At 44.9% G+C, this 19,773-nt stretch overlaps 1 protein-coding gene across 3 annotated transcripts in view; it reads right to left on the bottom strand.

Annotated features, from left to right (window-relative positions):
* Positions 1-19,773, bottom strand: part of LOC135391687 (myosin heavy chain, non-muscle-like) — a 78,152-nt gene that overhangs the window by 37,066 nt on the left and 21,313 nt on the right. For 2 of the 3 annotated variants that reach the window (XM_064622027.1, XM_064622028.1), the window contains 9 exons: positions 14,327-14,483; positions 10,088-10,115; positions 8,195-8,300; positions 6,679-6,699; positions 5,673-5,699; positions 4,490-4,582; positions 3,425-3,488; positions 2,399-2,497; positions 149-292 (listed from right to left, as the gene is read on the bottom strand). In XM_064622027.1, the coding sequence (XP_064478097.1) occupies positions 149-292; positions 2,399-2,497; positions 3,425-3,488; positions 4,490-4,582; positions 5,673-5,699; positions 6,679-6,699; positions 8,195-8,300; positions 10,088-10,115; positions 14,327-14,483 (739 nt within the window). The remainder of the gene's footprint in view (positions 1-148; positions 293-2,398; positions 2,498-3,424; positions 3,489-4,489; positions 4,583-5,672; positions 5,700-6,678; positions 6,700-8,194; positions 8,301-10,087; positions 10,116-14,326; positions 14,484-19,773) is intronic. The other variant, XM_064622029.1, reaches the window with a different exon arrangement.

The raw sequence follows: 19,773 nt of genomic DNA, 5'->3' as shown, positions 1-19,773 counted from the left end.
TTGTAGTTCAAGAAATATTCAAAGTAAGGATATTTTGTCAGCAAAATACCTAAACCCAGTGATGCTTGTGAAGGACTGGGGACTATCCCCCTTACATACAAAACATTCTTTTAAGCACGAAGCAGAAAGAAATGGAAAAAAAACTTACAATTGAGGTCCTCTTGATTGAGCCCCATGATTTGCATGGACTTGACAGTATTCCTAAACTCCTGCGCATCATCGACTCCAGGTACGGGGACGTGACCCTGTGTCAGGAACGTGTAGCCCCTCACGTCCTCTAGGAGGTAGTCCTCTGAAGCGTCAAAAATGCCACACTGATAAGCATAATCCAAGTTGGAGCACCACTGTGCGTCACAGACACCTTTGCGAAATGTGAATCCCGAAAAATTTTACTAAAGTTGGTTGTACGGTGCAGGCCTTAAAAGCAATCTCATGAACCACATCAAGTAGTTGCTAGTCACATGCTTCCAAAAAGTAATTAGTTGTGACTAGAGCCCGAAGTCTTGGGGTTTAACCAGATTCTTCCCTGAATTGAAGGTTGGCTCTTTAGGGTGAAAGCTGATTTTTACCCGGCAAATTGCCCTCACTGAGATGTCTGTAGGAATGCACACTGACTTGTTTGGCAGCAAATACAGTTAAGTCACCATTTGTACCAAACCAGTACAGTTACTTTGAGTAACGGAGCCAGATTTCTCCCAGAATTTAGCATACTGGAAGCTTTTTTTTCACCCAAATTCGCATGAATTTAGAGCACGTGTTGATTTGCCCGATTTTTACCCCCGAATTTAGAAAAGAGTATATCCCGAAAACTTCAGGCTGTAGCTCTGACTAGGGTTCAGCATTTTCGGCAAATGCCAGCACCCGATTGCACTTTTCTTCCTCTGGGGCATCACATTTTGATTTTTCCTTCACCGCTTCCAGGGTCCGCCCTGCGGCTCTGCTAGCCTCTAGTCCAGGGAAAGACCTTCTGTAACACTGTGATCAGTGTGTCAAGAGGGCTCAAAAGCACATGTGGAACCCTCCAACAAAGGAAAGGAAAGTATTTGCTGTCTCAATGTCCTCCTCTCCCTCCAAGCTGCTCTCCCCTCCATAATCCTTCCCCTAGTGACCATAGCTACCGATGTTTCCTCATCTATTTTTGGCTCAAATGTTTAAAGTGCCAAAACAACCGAGTATGACAAAGTATATAAATTCCGAAAATGCAGAACCCTAATTACGACTTAGAAAAAAGTAACTTAGTACACAAGGTGCACAACACCAGTTGCATACTTCATTTGAATAGTGCCAGCTGAAACAATCGGCGCCTGCAGTACGTTTTCTTCAATTGCCACTATGGTATGCAACTGCGGTGTCGTGAGGCTTGTGTTGTGTTTGTCGTGCTGTTGTTTAACTGCCTCATCTACTACTACGCTACAAGAAAGAGACAGTAACCTTCTGTTAGCATCGTAAAACAGTCGAGAATGCCACTTTCATTTTCCAGAATGTGAAGAGGCCATATTTCTTACTTTGAATGTTTTGGATAACATTTTAAACTTTTTAAATTTATTTTAGTGTCCAAACTAGACATACTCTGGTTGCACTATTTTGTAGGCCGCATCCAAGGCTTTTGAAGTTACTCTTAAAAGGTATCAGAGTTACAGCTGAGTTACCCGATTTTTCACGATAGTTCCCCCTCTGAACAAGTTTTCGAGAATTCGGGTAAAACCAGATATCTACCCGAAATCCTTGCTGTCCTTCAACTTGTCGTTCTAGGCAAACCGTCGGAAAAGTTAATCATAATATCAGCAAAGAGAGCTATTTGTGACAACCTATTTGTCCTCCTCTTATAATCCCCTCCTGCAGGGGTCAAGGATGAGCTTTTGTGGAGCTCGGGCAAGTGTTTGAACACCACGGTCATCCTCTTCCCCAGTTCCGAGCGGAAATATAAAGATCCCTGTTTCTCGTCCCAGTGTCACAGCAGTGGCTCGTTTCATATGGCTTTCATTTCACCCGAAAATTCCCCGATGACATATCAAACAGAGATCGTAGCACCAGACTTCTCCCCGAATTCTCGCACGTAAATTGCGCCCTATTGGCCACATCCGTTCGGTAAATTGTGCGGCAAGTGCTCCAGGCACATTCACCAGGGCACAATTACAGACATCTTTAGTGCAGTTGAAGTGAAATAAAGTTTAAGTTAGTGATCGTCGCATTTTTCAGGCTACTGTATTATTTGGACTTTCTTCTGGATCTCATTAAGTACGGAAAATTGGTTGGCTACTGGAGATGTACCCGGTTACTTTTACTCAGTTACTTAACAACCCTGGCCGCAGCAGATTTTTTTCGTTTCTTTTTTGTTTTCTTTTTTTTACATACCCTGCAGTGCTACCTTTGCAATGACAAGAAACAGCACACCTACTTTTCTGCTCAATTGTCGCTCCGTGAAGAAGCTGGTAAAAGATGTGGAAGGACCGCTCGTCCTTAGCTTGCCGTATGGCACGGGATTTCTCTAACAAATCTGGTCGTTCATACGTGTCAAGGTTCAATGTGTACGTTCTAGGGCTCAGTTGCACTGGAACAACAGACATATAATGCCAAAAATAATCACATGACAAAAAAAAGACAAAAATAACAATTAAGTAGTAAGCACTAGAGATGCAATAATAAAATAATTATAAACATGGATATTCGATCCCTAAATATCAATGAACACTGGCTAAAATATTTTAGGAATATAAATATTTATCAGTACCTGCTAGAAAAATATTCACGTTTTGCCTACCATACACCTATAAACACCAATATTTTATCAATAAACAAATAATTAAACCATCAATGTGTAAAAATGGGTTAAAATTTGTGCTGGTTGGTGATTCATAGTTCAAAAAGGATAAAACCCTCAGTGCAGGGAAAGACGAGGGCGGAACACAAAAAGAGATGAGGACATGGCACTGAACTGAACTGAACGAAGGACACGGCACTAGCCTTCACTTTCAAGAGAGGTACGAGATCAAAAAAGCATGTAGTAACCATCAGTAACCCCTCTATTTATCTTTCCCCGAAAATATTAGCATTCATGTCAGCCACTTATTGATGAAGGTTGGGTGTGCAAGAGATAGTGGTGTAAACAGGAAGTCCTGCACGAAAGGGAATAAAGGGGGAGAGGAGGGTTCGTATGTATTTAAGGCCTCGTTTCGCAAATTCCTTGGTTGGCAGTTCAATACAGTGTCCTCGTCTCTTCTTGTGTTCCGTCCTTGTCTTTCCCTGCATTGAGGGTTTTATCATTTTCAAGTATCAATGTGTCTACCGATGCACACACTAATACAAACATAAAGTGGGAAAATACCGTTTTCGTTTTACTGTTAGGCTCCTATTACACATATACCTACACTGTGTACAGAGGCGTAAGTACTACAGACACATGTAGAGGAATATGAAAGGATACAAGTCTCAATGTTGGCACCGGCTATGTATCCTGAAGCATCAAAGTTGATCCTAATGAACTTTCCCTGAAATAAAAATTGCACATGTTTGATATATCTTTTAAAGTCACCAATAGAAGCATTTTGTTTGGGCTAGACATATGTGGAACTGCGTGTGCTGTCTTTGAGCTTAGTCACCTAAAAGCAAGAAAACACAGCTATAAACCACCAAGGAGCACATTAATCGGTTTCCTAACAGGTATATAAAGAGTTTGTCCTGCTGCTACTCATTTGAGCACATGATCTTACACTTCGCAAACATTCTTCTCGGCAACTTTCTTTGATGCATTAGAAATTACATGCACTTCAAGCACACATCTTGTGAAACCACACACAATGTTAGCATGAAGCATACAGTCACGGCAGTTCAGAAGAATTCTCTGAGGAGCAAAAAAAAATTAGCTAAGAAAAGACCCCACTATTTCGCCACTGTAGAGCTATAGATAGATGCACTGAGGTTGCAATGAGGTGACATTTAACATGACTCAAAACCCTGCCTCACTTGTCAAGCTGCTCACCAGGAGCCACCATGCAAAATATTTCCACTCTGCTGTGTTTTATAGCTGCACAATCAGATTTACAAAAACAGCCTGAGAAAGCAGCTGTGGATGGCAAACTAATGCGACGTGGACGCGGAATTAGGCACGTGCCAGTTTTTCTTTGTTTTTTCTTCTCAGCTCACGCGCCACTTATACATGTACGTCACGAGTCACGTGCCGGGGACCACGTTACGTCACGATGTCCTCTCGTTCTGAGGTGCGCTCTTTTCACGAGGAGAGGATGGTTTAAAGGTGTGTGGAGCACAGGCCTCGCACACGCTCTGTAGGTCACGTGCACTCGTCGTTCTTTCGCAGGAGCTCGTATCTTATTCGTTGAAGAACACAATACAGCAGAAACAAAAATTTGAGTATCACCTCGGTGCTCCTTTAAGATTAGGATTAGGGGAATTCACGGCACATTTCCACATGTTTTCCACGTATCTTTTCTAGTCCTAAATATTTTGCACGCATTTTTGTGAAGTCACTCACAAAACGTGACGAGTTGTCGTTCTTGACAGTCTTGGCATTTCCGAATGCTTCTAGGATTGGATTGGCTTGCAGAAGCTGTTGTTCTAGTTCGCCCTGAAAGACAAATTTGACACCACTTAAGAGGATATCAGTATCACTGTGGAAATGTGATAGGGGAGGACAGAGATCAACTAAATATCTGTCAGGCACAATGCACTCATAGATGAAAACTGCAATGCATGTGGCACACACAGTATATGCCTTGTTTTAGTAAATAAATAGTGGATAGCACAGCCTTTACCCTCAGAGGAAGCATTCATGCAATGTGGACAAAAGGGAGCACAACTGATGATGATGGTGATGATATTGCTAGCATGAAAAAAAAATGCTGCAAGCTGCGTATTTAAGAGCCCTAAAGGGTACATATTTGGTGCAGAGCAAAGGCTACCTTCAACAACTTTTTTTCTGTAGCCTGAGACATACATCCAGAACATACTTATAGGAAAGTCACTGCTGACCACAATGCTTTGGTGCTTTAAAATATGAATAAAAAGGAAAAGCATGCCTCATTTAGTATTCTGAATCTAGAGCCCAAATGAGCACAATTTACAGCTGCATGCAAATCACTAATGAAATAGGGGGGAGGGAGAACTGATGTTTCATCACAAGCGACGTTCACACATGGGGAACATGTTCCATAACACTTCATACCACGCTTCTGTAAGCAGCCTCTGACCAATTTTCACAGGGCTTCTTCGTCGAATTGTATAGAGCAGTACATCTGGTACACAAATTCTACCTAGCTTTGTGGCATATGACTGGGTGGCACGAAATTTTCACATGGCAGAACACACGTGGAATCTGTTGCATACACTCGCTACTTTTGCCTTTTTTCTATTACGATCTGTGGTTCAACACACAAAAAGTGCATGCCTCACAGCAGAAACTCATACCAGAAACGCAGCAACACAATGACCTACCGCAAAAGTTTCCTTGAAGCATTGAAAGGGAGCAAAGCCAAAACGTCAAACAACTGCATTTGTCCTAAGTAAATTTTTTTTTGTGTGTGAATATCGGGTTGTATTATCAACTCAAACCAGCAGCTTAACTACACAGCAACCGAAGGATCAAAAAGCATTAATTAACTCAGATTAATGACTGTGACTGTAGTGGTGCAGTGAGCAAGTGGAATGGTAAAACTCACCATGTTGATTGGAGGAGGCGTGTGGGCCTGTCGAGAGAGAATTGAAAGAGAGAGAACACAAGCAGATGCTGTTAAATTGGGAACAGCCACATGCAGGAAAAATAGCTGTAAGGAACCATCTCAATCTCAACACTACCTTGGATGCAAATGGCTTCCTCAAAATTTGTGATTGTGTAGTTATTTATGGCACAAATTAATTATCTTGCTCCTCGCAGCCCAATGAAGTGGCAAATGGTTCAAGGGCTCGCATGGTGCGATAAAAGCACCATTCAGAACTGTGTTGCTTGTGCCAATTATTACCATGCGAGTAAATATGATGCTTTATCTATTATACCCCCCCCCCCCCCCCCCACTCACTCACTGGCTCAGTGGCTCTATGATGGCCTTGAACTCACCCTACTGAGTCAACTCTTTCAGGTAGCCTGCAAAGCTTTCGAGAAAGGTTCCTTTTCAGCTACTCCTTCCTTCTACCTATCACAACAACCAACCACACCACTACCATTCCTTAGTCTACCTCTAGCATTCCTCTATCTATCACTCTATAACTTAGAAGAACACCACACCAAATGGGTATCATCCAGAAACAAACATCACAACCCTACATGCAAGTGCACCAAGAAAAAGAAAGATAAAAAAAAAACGAGACAATTCAAAGGGACCCACACCAGGCCAAAGTGCAAGTGCAAGAAGGTTGTGACCCCCATGCCACTAAAGGGGACAAGTGCAGGCAACTGCATTCAAAAGAGAAGGCAACCTCCTACTACACAAAGGCCTCTTTCCCATGCAAGGGCACACATCCACCCTCAGGTTGTTATCCCAACAGGTGCCGCACAGAATTTTCTCATTACTTCTGTACTTATCAGTCAAGTACTATAGATACGCGCAATAGCCACAGCAAAACAAGTAAGGCCATGCAGATGAGAGCTAATGGTACTTTGTTGCTCATTCTTTTATGGTATAGCCACACACACACGTTATCTTTTAACACATGACAAAAAGAACTCACGTGGGACTGGATCGTTACATCCTGGGGCAGCGTCAAGAAAGCAACCCAAACAGGAGTCACCATCACTTCACTTCCCACATTCAGTTCAAGTTCAAATTCAGTGAAAGTTAGAACTACCCCGCTATGCTACACCCCTCACAAGTGAACACACCCCTTTCACTGATAGCAGTGTCACATCGCCTTATTGTGGAGAGCCATAGGAGTTTCACGAAAGTAAAAAAAAAAAAAATGGTTCACATCACACCAAAAAGACAGACCGCATAGTGTTACCAGTGGTTTGAGTGAAATTAGTCAGTTTTTTAATTATAAGGATCAGTGCCTGAATGTCAATGAGAACTGTGACTAGTCTTCGTTCAATAACAGGCACGCTTGAGAGCGCTGTGATGCGGCGCTAAACGCGCCTTCTCTTCTGGATCCGTTAGAGGTACAAAGCTGTAATAAACGGATTTTCGTGTCGTCGTATCGCCCGCTACAACTTTCTCACTTGCGTTTTGGCTCTAAACCTTATAATTAAAAACTGACTAATTAATTTCAATTAATTAATTACAAAGCATAGTTTGAGTATCCTCACACCACAGGTAACACTATGCAGTCCGTCTTTTTCGTGCACGACGAACTTTTTTTTTTAACTTCAGCTCATTTTTCGTGAAACCCCCTGTATACACAACTGGCGACCTGCTTGACATCTGAATGATGACTAGCTAACACCCAATCAACGTGTAGTGGCTGCATGTAGGAACTTTACGTTTAAATCTGATGTCTGACGGACATCTGACAGCTGTCTTGCCCAGAATAACGGGGGAAGGGGCAGTCTCGTTCGAATAAATACCTTGCTGGCTCCATTTTGATATGTTGCACAGGACAGATAACTTTTCTTGTGACAGAGAGGACAGTCAATGTCTGTCATGGGGTTTCTCTGCCTGACAATCAGTTACAGACAGAACAGCATTGTTTTGCTTTTGCTCGTGTATAACGTATAATTGAGCCTGAAGTTTTCGGGAAATATTTTTTTTGAAATTCGGGGGTAAAAATCTGGTAAATAAACATGTGCACTAAATTTGTGCGAATTCAGGTGGAAAAACTTCCAGTATGCTAAATTCAGGGAGAAATCGGGTTCAGTTACTCAGCTCAGTGGCTCGGGCTCAGTGGTTAGGTACAAATGGTGATGTAACTGCATCTGCTACGAAACAATTAAGTTAGTGCCTTCCTACAGACGTCCCAGTGAGGGTAGTTTGCCGGGTAAAAATGGGGTTTCACCCTAAAAGGGTAACCTTCAATTCAGGGTGCAAATTCGGGGAAGAATCGGGTAAAACCCTAAAACTTCAGGCTCTACGTATAATTAATTTTTCCTCTTCATGCTGGGCCCTCTGGGGTGTTTTTATGAATAAACTGCAAGGTTCTCACCACAGCTGACCACTTTTTCACGTACATGTCACGTGCTTATGCCAGAGAAACTTCAATGGCATTACAGAGACTTCTTTCCAAAAAAAAAATACAATTCAAGTATGATACTCACCGAGTGCACTCCCGAAGTTCCCGCTCGTGGTTTCGAGGAGGCGACATATGCCAGGTACTGTATCACCTTTTTCGTATTTTCTGTTTTCCCAGCACCAGACTCACCACTGTGAACAGACAAAAGCATCAAAATAAGTGCTTGCCTGAAAATTTCTTACTGCATTGAATTGCAGACTACATTCCAGATCGCAAAAGCACACAAAATAAAATGCGAGACATGCCTTCAAAATACATTTCCATGCAGTCATCTCATCAAGGGGGCCAGAATGCAACAACAATTATTTTAATGGTGAACCACTCTACCGCTGATACGATGTTTCTCAAGTAGGGTTAAAAACAATTTCTTTGTTACATCCATCTGTCTGCCATAACTGCAGAATACGATGGAGTGTGTCATACACATCTAGTAGAAATACAAGGGTCGTTCAAGGTTAACCAAATTACTCGAGAAAAATCAGTGAGTAAATATAAACGTATGAAATTTTTGGAAGGCAAAGTGCAGTCCTTCTCGGGTCGCAGCGACAGCTGTCATGGCAGCGAGCAGCGTGTCTACAACTGTGGAACAGTGATGCATACTATTCAAGTTCCTTGCGAAGGGTAACGTCGAACCAGCTGGGATTTTGCAAAGATTAGAGGCACAGTATGGGGGACACACAATGTCGAGGAGAAGGGTGTACGAATGGTGCAGAGTAGATTGCCGTCGGAGGGGACATGGTGACGAATGAATCACATGGACACGTTCATCAGACTTGCAGTCACTCCAGTGAATATCACAGGCGTTCAGCAAGTCATCCTCGAGAACCGGCGAGTAACAGTTTGAGACATTGTAGCCCAGCTTCATATTACTGGCCGCAGTGTGGAGGCAATCTTTCACGAGCACTTCCACAAAGACTGTGCAAGAAGGGTTCCCAGACACCTCATTTTTGTGACCAGAAGCGAGCGCGCATGGCAGTCCCTGAGCAGCTGTTGAACCAGTTTCAATCCGAGGGGGACGAATTTTTGGAATCAATCATGACGCGTATGATGAAACCTGGATGCACCATTTCACCCTAGGGACGAAAAGCAGCAGCATGGAATGGCGACATAAGGCTTCCCTGCTGCCAAAGAAAAGCAAGATGCAGGCGTCAGCTGGGAAGTCCATGAGAACTGTCCTCTGGGACATGCGGGGTGTTATATACGTGGACTTCTTGGAGCAGGGCGTCCCGATTAATGCCCAGTACTACTCGACATTGGTAAAGTGTGCCAAGAGAAATGCAATTCGCAAGAAAAGGCCTGGGATGTCACCTGGAAGGGTCATTCCTCTTCATGACAATGACCGGCCTCACACGGCAAATTTGACGGTAGTAACCCTGGCCAAAATGTGCTGGGAGGTTTTGCCCCATGCTCCTTACAGCCTAGATTTTGCCCCAAGCGATTACCTTTTGATTGGGCCCCTTAAAGAGCACCTCGGAGGAAAGATGTCCCACACAGACTGAAGCCCCCCAGAAAGATGTCCTGCAGTGGCTACTACAGCAGCCCACTTCTTTCTACACCAACGACATTGAAGAGTTGCCATAGTGATGGCAGTGGTGTCTAGAAGCACACAGTAGACACCTAAAAAAACTGACATAGTTTGGTGCTTCCCAAATTTTGCATAGTATTTAAAGAAATGAGAGCCCCGGTCAATCTTCAACAAACCTTGTACTTTGTTATAATAATGTATTGCACAATCTTAAATATATCGCCTTCTGCATAAAGTATTGCGTGTGGCATGCATGTTTGGCCATTCTACAGCCCTGTAGCAACCAAATATAATTTCAATACAATCATAATTACTGTCAACCCATTCTTAGTACAAACCACAGACTCCACCAAAAGTGGCAGCGCATGCTGCGAAGGAAGAAAAGAGACTCACGTGCAAAGGATTGATTGGTCTTCACGATCTGCAAGCGAAAGAGGTGATTTAGCGCACACTGTGAGAGCGGATAATGACAGAATGGCGAAGAATGTTGGTAAGTCTCACTTCAGAAGTCTACAAAATGCTTCTCTAGACTCCCTCCTACATGTGTCTCTAACACACTGCATTTAATTGCATAATTAGCGCACCACCTCTATGGCACTACAGGTAAAAAGGGTGTGCTAATTATGCGAGTATCGTTAACACACGCTTGGGAAAGAGTGAGTCACATGTTCAGGTACTGCCAACTGCAGCACTGGATGAGCCGCATTCGTAGGCCCAGACTTCCTTTGATTTACTCCCCTGGGCCAGACAGTTCTCCATACCATAACCTGGCCAGAGGCCGGCCCGTGCCCGACCTGCACCCGTGATATTTATGGCCTACCCGGCCCTACCCAGTGTAGTGGACCATAAAAGTTGACTGCAGCTAACAAACAGTGGGGTAGCACAGGCACGAGCTCACACCTAGGTCCCGCAATGTACTGGCACAGACCCGTAACGGTCGAACCCGAGCCGAGGCCCGTGCAGTGCTCTACTGCCAACTGACACTAGCTCATGAATGTTCAGCCTTTACAGGCGATTATTATTCAACAAAGAAATACATATATGTAGGTACAGGAGTCAGTGTCATTACATTTGTGAAAGATGATCATGCTATCTGGCTAAAGTTTCCGCCTCTGTGCGGTCACAGAAGGACATGTCAGTATGAAAACAAGAGCAGTATCTATCATGTCAAAAATGACGAACGAAGAAGACGAAAAACAAGTTCCCTTTTAACCATCCTTGCAGTAGTGTGTCCACCCTCAAGGAGGGGGCAATCACACCGGTTCCACGTGGATACGACCACGATGGGCGTGCTAACAAAAAGCACGTGCGCACGCCGTGATTAGACTCGCTGATTTGCGCCTGGGAGTGAACGCATTCAAGGGCCCTCTTAATGAAGTAGGTGTCCCTAGAGTGCTGGAGCATGACGATCCCACCTTTAGGTAGACGACGGGCGAACGCGCCCTCGATACTCGGGCACAAACTATCGTCCCCTAGCACCGCATTTGTAACGGCCAGCGACAATGCTGATCACCGGCCTGCTTGTTGATTGTACTCGAGCCTACGTTAGGATAACGTCAGGGTACGTTTGTAAACGTTGTTCAAAGCGCGCTTTGATAGGAGCTGGACGCGGCACAATAGCTGTCTTCTGCAGCGCCGTCCCGAGGCGAGCCTCCGCCCGGGGTACGATTACGAGAAGCAAAAAGTTCACATGCAAATACCTCTTCCTTCCCGTTTTATTGTCTAACCTAGCTCCCGGAACCTGCCGTCCGGCGCCCCTTCTTGCGAAAGCGCCCGGGGCAGCTGCCCTTCTTTTCCCCCATCGAGACGGCTCTGGTCGTCTACTACGGTTGCATGCCCGCATCTTCCCGTTCCAAAGTCCAAATCCGCAGACTTTACAGAAATGCAGGCACCTCCGCCTCTAAGTTTTCATTCTTTCGCAGTTAATCTCCCCGTGGAGAGTCAGAAATTGCAGTTATCGTGCTGCTTCCAATTCATCTTATGCACCGGTGGCGCCATCTCAAATCTGGACCCTGTTATGGTGTACTGTAGTGACTGACTACTGAATAGCGCAGCAAGGATCTTTATGGTGACAGCCAAGTTACTCCTGAGGCGCTTGATATAAGCCCCCACCCTGTCTTAGAAGGGTTTAGGTACTGGAACTAACTAACTAACTACATTTCGCCTGTGTTGTCCCTCTCTTGACATACCTTCCCTGATCTAAAAGGCACTGGGCGAATCTGAACCTGAATCTTGTGCCTCCGCCTTGAGCGCTCCCTGTCCACATTACCCTGCCCTACCCATTATGCTTGTACACCTTGCACCCAGCACAAGGGTGACTCAATTCCAGAGCTAGTATTGAGACACCCTACCCAGCACAAGACACACTCTCAAGAATTCGGCAGCGGAAGATGAGCAAAACTTCACACCTTTCTGCTTCCATGTGAGAGAAAGCGCTCAATGTCACGTCTTTTCATGTTTTTCTAATCGCGGGGAATATCGGGCAGCTTATCCACAAGATATTCCGTAGCAGACGACAGAGCCGACGGTGTCGTCTGCGATATGTGCAGCTCGCCACTTCCGATATTCCTGCGCCTCTGAAGACGCGGCTGACACTTTTTGCGTTTTCTTCCACTAGAACATTCCGTGAGCATGTTCCTCGTGTGAATACACGGAAAGTGGCTTCTAAGGACAGCACGGCTCGCCATCTTTGCCGCCGCATGTCTCTTTGCATCGCTTCATCTTCGAACAATGACCACCAAGTAAGGTCAAGGCCGAGCCGCTATGCACTCAGGAGAAAGCAGGAGTGAATGCGTGAAGGAAGTCAAGAGGAGACGCGAAACGAGTTTTAAAAGCCACTCTTTTCCTGATGTTTTATTCAATTTCTTTTTTTGCGACACCCACAGTGTCCCTCTTGCGTTGTACGGAGAATTCGAAGCTCGACAAAATAGATATTGCTGTTCCGTAATGACTGACTTTTATTTTCTTTGTGGTAACTAGACTCTGAGATTGCTAATGACTGACACCAAAATGCACACTGACGTCAGCTGAAAACTGAGCGCGGAATAATAAGTAAGGCATGAGCACAGATAGTTTCTGGACAACGGACGACCAAAAGGGTTGAAATCAATTCTAAACCTCCGTCCTACGCCACCATTTCTGCGAACGTGTCTTGTCGACGTTCTGCGTCTCAAACAGCAACTATTACAGAGGCCGATCACACAGGCACTCGAAAGCAGAAACACCTGCGTCGGCCAGCCCGGGCTCAATCAGCATCTGTTGTCGTCCTTCTGTTGCAATTTCCATTCTTTTTGGTTGTCTTTTTCTTTTCATCGCAGCTGCATCAACGCCACGTAGAAGACGTGCATAATCGTGGAAATTTAATTCTCGGTTGAACCGTAGCCGTAGCGTGACAGAAGGGTCGTCAGCTACCGATAAAAAAAAACAGGATGTAAGAACTGCCGTTGAGTTTTGCCTCGTGGATCTAAAAGAGCACGAAATAGCCTCCCTCAGAACTCAGTATGGAGATTATTGGCATTTTCTAACGTTTATGCCACAACATAATTTGGAATACCACTAAAGAGGGGCCGAAAGCGCTTGCAGGGTCTTCCCTTGCAGATGACCCTAGTAGCAGACGACACAAGTGATCGCTTCGCACCAAAATGCGTGTTAGAAGTGTAGACATTCGGTATCGCTAGTTAGCTAAGTTTCAGAGGGCCTTCCCTTGGCATTGTGGAGCTTCTCAAATAAATACAATACACGTGACTTCCTTCAGTCTGCAGGGGTACACGCAGTGCCACGCTGCGCCCTCTAGCGCCGCCAGCTAAATGATCACGTGTTCTTTCTCGTGTTTAAAGCTACCATACCCGTTGACACGCGAAAGGTCCCGTTCACCTACGGTACTCTCAACGAGCATGAACGTACACACGTAACCGCTATATAGAAACGGTAGTAGGCCTCACATCCTGGAAGCAGCGCTTCCGCTGCCGAACCCTACACTGCATCCTACAAAGTCCAGCTGTTTCCAAGACGCTACAGATAAGGTGCGGAACAAAAACCGGATGTCAAGAAATATAAAACAAAACACGCTAGTGCCGCTCCGCATAAAGCCTGGAGACTCTTGGATGCCCTTACTTTATACTTTCACGTAAACTGAAAGAGACAACGAGTTGGGATTCAATAACGTTCTGTTGTCTGGAGTTCAAGCGAGCGAACAGCAGTGAAGTGTACCCCTATCCCTGCTATCCCTATAGCGTCACTCTATAGTCACCCCTACCCCTTTAAAATACCACGGCAATCATGAGGACGAAGAGCGGCATCTGTTCGAAGGATCGGCTGCTCTCGTGGCCGAAATAATCCTTAGACTCCGCGCAGCATGTTGCTACACAGATGCAGGTCGACTCAGCCTACGTGTAAATCTACACCCAGTTAATTATTATTATTTAGACCACATTTCACGTACTTGATACATTTTGAAAATGCAGCTCTTACAGCCTAGAGACAACGCTAACAGACTCTCGTAACTGGTGATGCGCAATTGGCTGCTAGAGCCCTCGCACCGCATAACGTCTACGGACTCAATCGAGGCAAGGTATCTCTTGGAAGATTTCCCGAGTTTCCCAGCCCCTATGATAATAGTGAGTGAATGTTCACCTTGCAGCATGCTTCTGTAGGAGCCATCTGTGACGGCAAATATGTGGGGTGGGACCTCATGCCGCTTCTTGCCTTTGAAGAGGTCAATCACCTTCTCCGTGTAGATGGGCAGTTTCTTGTAAGGGTTCACAACCACGCAGAAGAGACCAGAGTACGTCTGCAAACAGAGCGATCGTTGATTAGCCCGAGTACCTGTATCAACCGTACTGTAGCGTACAACGCATCGACCCCTGGTAGTCTAACTGTATAAAGTGCGGAAAGGACATTGAGAAAATTAAAAAGAACTAAAAATTGTTTGAGCTCGACGATGTGTCAAAAAATCTTAAAATCGATAAATTGTTCTAGCAGTGATTTCAGAGTTTTTGATTCCGTAGTTTTGTTGCTTTCTGTCCTGTGTTCATTTTCCCTTGCACCTAGGTTTCTCTTTTTTTATTTTATTTCTTTTCCTTTTTTTTTTAAGAGAAAAGAGCCGAAGAGAGAAAGCATTTATTGGACAGCAGCATTTATTGGAAGAGCAGCATGGACAAAAAAATCGAAGTATTTGTTCTGTTTGGACCCAGCGCTAAATACAGATAGGAAACAAGACTTGGCAACAATGGAAAGTATCATCACTACCACAGCGGGATTGGCCCGTTCCCAATTCCTTCAATGGGCTCACGATATATGAAGAACATATATCTGACAGGCGCCCGAGGAAAACCCAGGAAAAACATCAGACAGCGAACCCGGGAACTTCCCGGTCTCGACGTGACATGGCCAGCACGCTAATCACTAAGCCACACGAGCTGGTACAGCTCCCGTCAACCTTAATAATAACACTGGGGAAAAATCTGTCTCATTTCCGTGCGCGCTAACAGTCACCCTGGGGAACACTAGGGAAGTCTGCGTTACACTAACAGAATAATTTTGTTCAATTAAGATTTCCTCATGGCCACAAGTGTTGCTGTAATCGCGCTCAGACACGAGACCATATCTATTCTTTCTTTTCTTCTTCTTTTTTTCCGCCTTATTAAGGTTGACGGGAGGTGTACCACCCGGCAAAACGCTGCCGGTATTGCCTTTCAACGGGCAGGCAGCACGAGCAACAAATAACCCGCCGGGTGGCAACCCTAATCACAAAATGAGACAATCAATCGTGAACTTAGAAGTCATAAACCGGCAGAAAGCGGGGCAACTTTAGTAACATACAGCACGCGCAACAGCGCTCGGAATATTGTTAGGAAAGTATGGAACATATATCTCACGCCTGTGCATATAAAGGAGGAGCTTCCTGACAGGGGATCACATCTGGGAAGCTCGATACCCGACGCCGGCCCCGCGTGGGACGTTCTGGCACGATTCACGAGAGACAGACGCCATATCCCGAATAGCATATCGGCAGGCAAATTGGTCGAGGGTGAAATAACACTAGAACACTTCACATTCCCAAAATGGTAAAACATAAATATGTCAGCATTTCCGTATTTATCAACGGTTAAAACCAAATGGGCGACATTCCCCAGAATGCTACAGCGGAAGATGCGAGAAACGTCATAGCTTTCTGCTGTCACTAGCGCGCGAGCGCTCAACGTAGTGTCTTCACGCACATTGCTAATCGTGGAGAATATCCCGCGACAGCCACAAGATATTCCGTAGCAGACGACAGGAAAAGACGCTGGCGGTGTCATCTGCTAAGTGTCGTCTGCTAAGTGCGCCACTTCCGATATTCCGGCACCGTGTGATTGCCCAACATAACACCTTCCGTGAGGATGTCGCACGTGCGAATACACAGTAAAAGTCATACCCAGACCAGTACATAACCAGTATAGAACTAAATGCCTCTACACATCCCCCCTCCACCACCACCTTATCTTTATATATATACAGGGTGTGTGCAGAAAAACGTGACCCGCATTTAGGCACATAGCTTGTTGCCTACCTGACTAACGAACTTCCGGTGGCGTACGATGGCGCATTTATGCGTGCGAAATCTGTAGAAAAATTGTGGAAGCCATACCCAGCTTAAAAAATAAACGGAACAACGAAAACGTCGGCTTCCGTGCGTCAGAATAGGGCAACATGATGGACAACAGGATGTATGTGAAAGGGCAACACGGTGTATGTATCTAGGAGAGTTGTGTTCAAGTACCGCTAGGGGAGCTATCGGTGCATAAATCGAAACGATGTCCCACATGGATGCTCATCGGCAGTACCCCTAGCGGTGCCTGCACTTAACTCTCATGAGACCGAAATGCACTACCATACACTGTCATGACCGCCCTATTCTAATGCATGGAAGCCCATGTTTTCGCGCGCTGTTTATTTTTTTACACTGAGTATGGCTTCCAGGATTTTTTTGTAGCTTTCGCACGCATAAATACGCAGTCGTGCGCCACCGGAAGTTCCTCGGCTAAGTAGACAACGAGTTACATGTAAAAATGCGGGTCATGTTTTTCTGCACACACCCTGTATATATGTATACATCTTTATAAGTCCCAAACGTCGCCGTTTCGGCCTTATTGGGACTTATAAACATATGTTCAACGTACAGCCAAAGAGCGCATGCTATTTTTCTTCGTTTATATATATATATATATCTCTCAAAATCTCTAAGTATGCACGACTCGTTTGTACCTGTGCCTCGATATGAGCCCATCAGATAAATTGCTCAGAAAGAGCATTACATTTTATTAGCCGCACTTTGCCTCATGGCAGACCTCACACTAAGAGTAAACGCAGCAAAGAATTCCAGAGAGAGAGAGAGAGAAATCATCTGCTCGAAGCAAACAGTCGACGGGGGAGTGAGATAGAAGAAATAAAGAAAGCTTAGAAGGTGAGGAGAAATTGGGCCAGCTCGAGAAGGAGACAAACAGACGCGGATGAAAAAGGGGTTCTGCAAGAGGCAGCCTCCCACGAAGATGCCATCATCGTTGCATATGGGCAATGACTCAAAGCCGCGAATCCGCGAATGTCAGCAATTACTCGCAGCCAGTGTAATTGTTCCCAAATGTACGGTTACAGAGCCTTCAGTCATGTAACTAACATAAGGTGAGGTCCTGATCCCTCCCCTCCCTTCTAGCGTCACCAACTGACTCAAATGATCGTACTGTATCGTGTGTAATATGCTGTTTAATATGCGAAATTTAATACAGAAACAAGTACGTCTCGCGCCATTAATCTCTCACAAAATTACCCGGACACCGCACTAACTCGAACAACCAAAATTTTCCATTTAATGAGAACTACAGAAAGCCTTTAAAGAGATACCGAGGATTATTGGTAAACAAAACAAAAACAAAAAAATCACCGAGTCACCAAGGTTGGAAGGTACTCGTCCATCAATTAAGCGCCCCCACGCCTCTCTTTTCTATTTTTTTTTTTTTTAGCTTATTACGCCACTCGTTTTCGTGCTTCGATAACTCGCAGAAAGCGCCCCCATTCGATGAGGCCATAAAGTTGTGCAGCGCTAATGCGGCTCACGCGACATCGCGAAGAATGCGCGAGGAATGCCCCGGCGTCACGTTCCACGGACGCGCCAAGACGACGGCCGACAAAGGGACCGAAGGGGCGTAGAACAATGAGGACAATGGGGGGGTCCATGATACACGTGCCGCACGTGCATTATAACAATACATACAACACACAAAATGCACAACAGTGACGCAAGGGTGTACTTGATACTAGACTCATTTGAGACACACACAAAGAACAAAAGTTCGGGTCAATGGTAATCAGGGTGCAGATTTTTAAGAAAAAAAAAAAGTTTAGGCCCCTACAAAGCCAGTAAGGAAGACTCCAAAAGGCACGTATTTTTCAGAAAAAGGCACTAGCAATGACTGCGATATAATTTCTCTGAGACAGTCATCGGACATGTTATTCTACAAGCAGGATGCGCCAGATAACTTCTCTAAAGTCGAACGCACCTCATCCGTGATAATGTTCGACGCATAATAAGATGCTCAACCTTCGTAACTTAAGCCCGGAATTTCTGTAATTCGGACTAAGCTGCGATCAACGCAGCTTAGTCCGAATTACAGAAATTCCGGGTGCTCCCGGCGGTGCACCCGAAATTTCAAACAAGCATCCTACCCGCAAGTATCCAAATTTCCGGTCGAAGTCACTACAGGCACCATGGTAATTAACCCATCCGCCAACTTCAATTACGACAGTAAATATAAAAGAGGTTAATAACTATACAGCAACTAGTATAGGGGACGTGAGATATCAGGAACCGTCAGTTAACTCCGCGTACAGCAATAAGTAGCCAGCATCATTTCCAAGTGTTCCAACATGGTCCGATTAGGGGGGGCTAAATTTTTTCGTGGGGGGGCTGGGACCTCAGTGGGAGAGATCAAGACGTGGCAAAAAAAAAAAACATCTGTGTGGCCAACGCTAGAGTGCATGTGTCCTGTTAACTTATTTTTTAAATATATATTATGTATAGTAGGGCAGGCATGTACAACTAAATGTACTATAGTAAGCAGAGTGGTTACGGTCATACGCTTACGACCGTTACGACGAAAAAAAAAAAAGCAACAGAAATAAGACATGGAGTTGTAAGCACAACACGGGACAGCTGCTCAGCACTTGTCCTATGTTGCTTCTACGTTTATGTGGCTTCGTTTTACTGCTGTTCATGGGCGCCGCAAGGATTTTTTCTAGAAAAAAAAAGGGGGGGGGAGTGGGGCAGAATACTTGGGGTGGTTGTTCTCAAGGTACCGGATCTGCATCAAATTCTGTGCGTCAACTGCGCACGCAACTACATTGTCTTGGCTCAGAAACCCTACGTTTCGAGAACGTAAAGAAAACAAAAAGGAATCGATTTGTGATTGCGTTGCAACGGCAATGATTACTTGCCGAAGCCGGGGGGGTTCCCCTGGTATCTTGCGAGACTTTTAAATGTCAGTATTTAGTAATTTAACTTAACTTTTTTTTTCAATATCAGCTCTACTTATTTTCCAAGTTACCTTGAATACACTTCTTTGCGTGTACCACGAAGATCGTGCGAAAGATTCTCTCTTGCCTCGACAATGCGCTTTGTGCTGTACATATGCTTTAGCGTCCGATATATTCGGAACATCCACGTCCCTCTTAGGAAGGGATAACGAGCATCGCCTCGGATTCGGGAGCAAGCATGAGGCGATGTGGTGTCCTGAAAGGGTGTGCGGGTAGACCAGTGGGACACCCCTATAAGGCATGATAGTAACGAAAGCCGTATACCGAAAGAGGACACGCGAAATAATAATATGGGGTGAAAGCAACGATAAGAAGAAACACGACAGTAAATTATGTCGTTTCTGTAGAACATGCGTTTGCATCTCTAGAGCGCCTGTTCAGTATTTGATGTAATGTGTATTTTAAAAAAAAAGGTATAGGCTATCGGATAGTATTTTGAAAAGCAGTTGTTCCTGCGAAATAATAAAGCTTTTTGGCAATGCCATTTTCAACTTCACGCTCTTTGCATTTGT

Source organism: Ornithodoros turicata, chromosome 4 (assembly GCF_037126465.1).
Source record: "Ornithodoros turicata isolate Travis chromosome 4, ASM3712646v1, whole genome shotgun sequence".
NCBI classification, from domain to species: domain Eukaryota; kingdom Metazoa; phylum Arthropoda; class Arachnida; order Ixodida; family Argasidae; genus Ornithodoros; species Ornithodoros turicata.
Note: the sequence above shows the minus strand (reverse complement) of the source record. Positions and strands in the feature narration are given on the sequence as shown.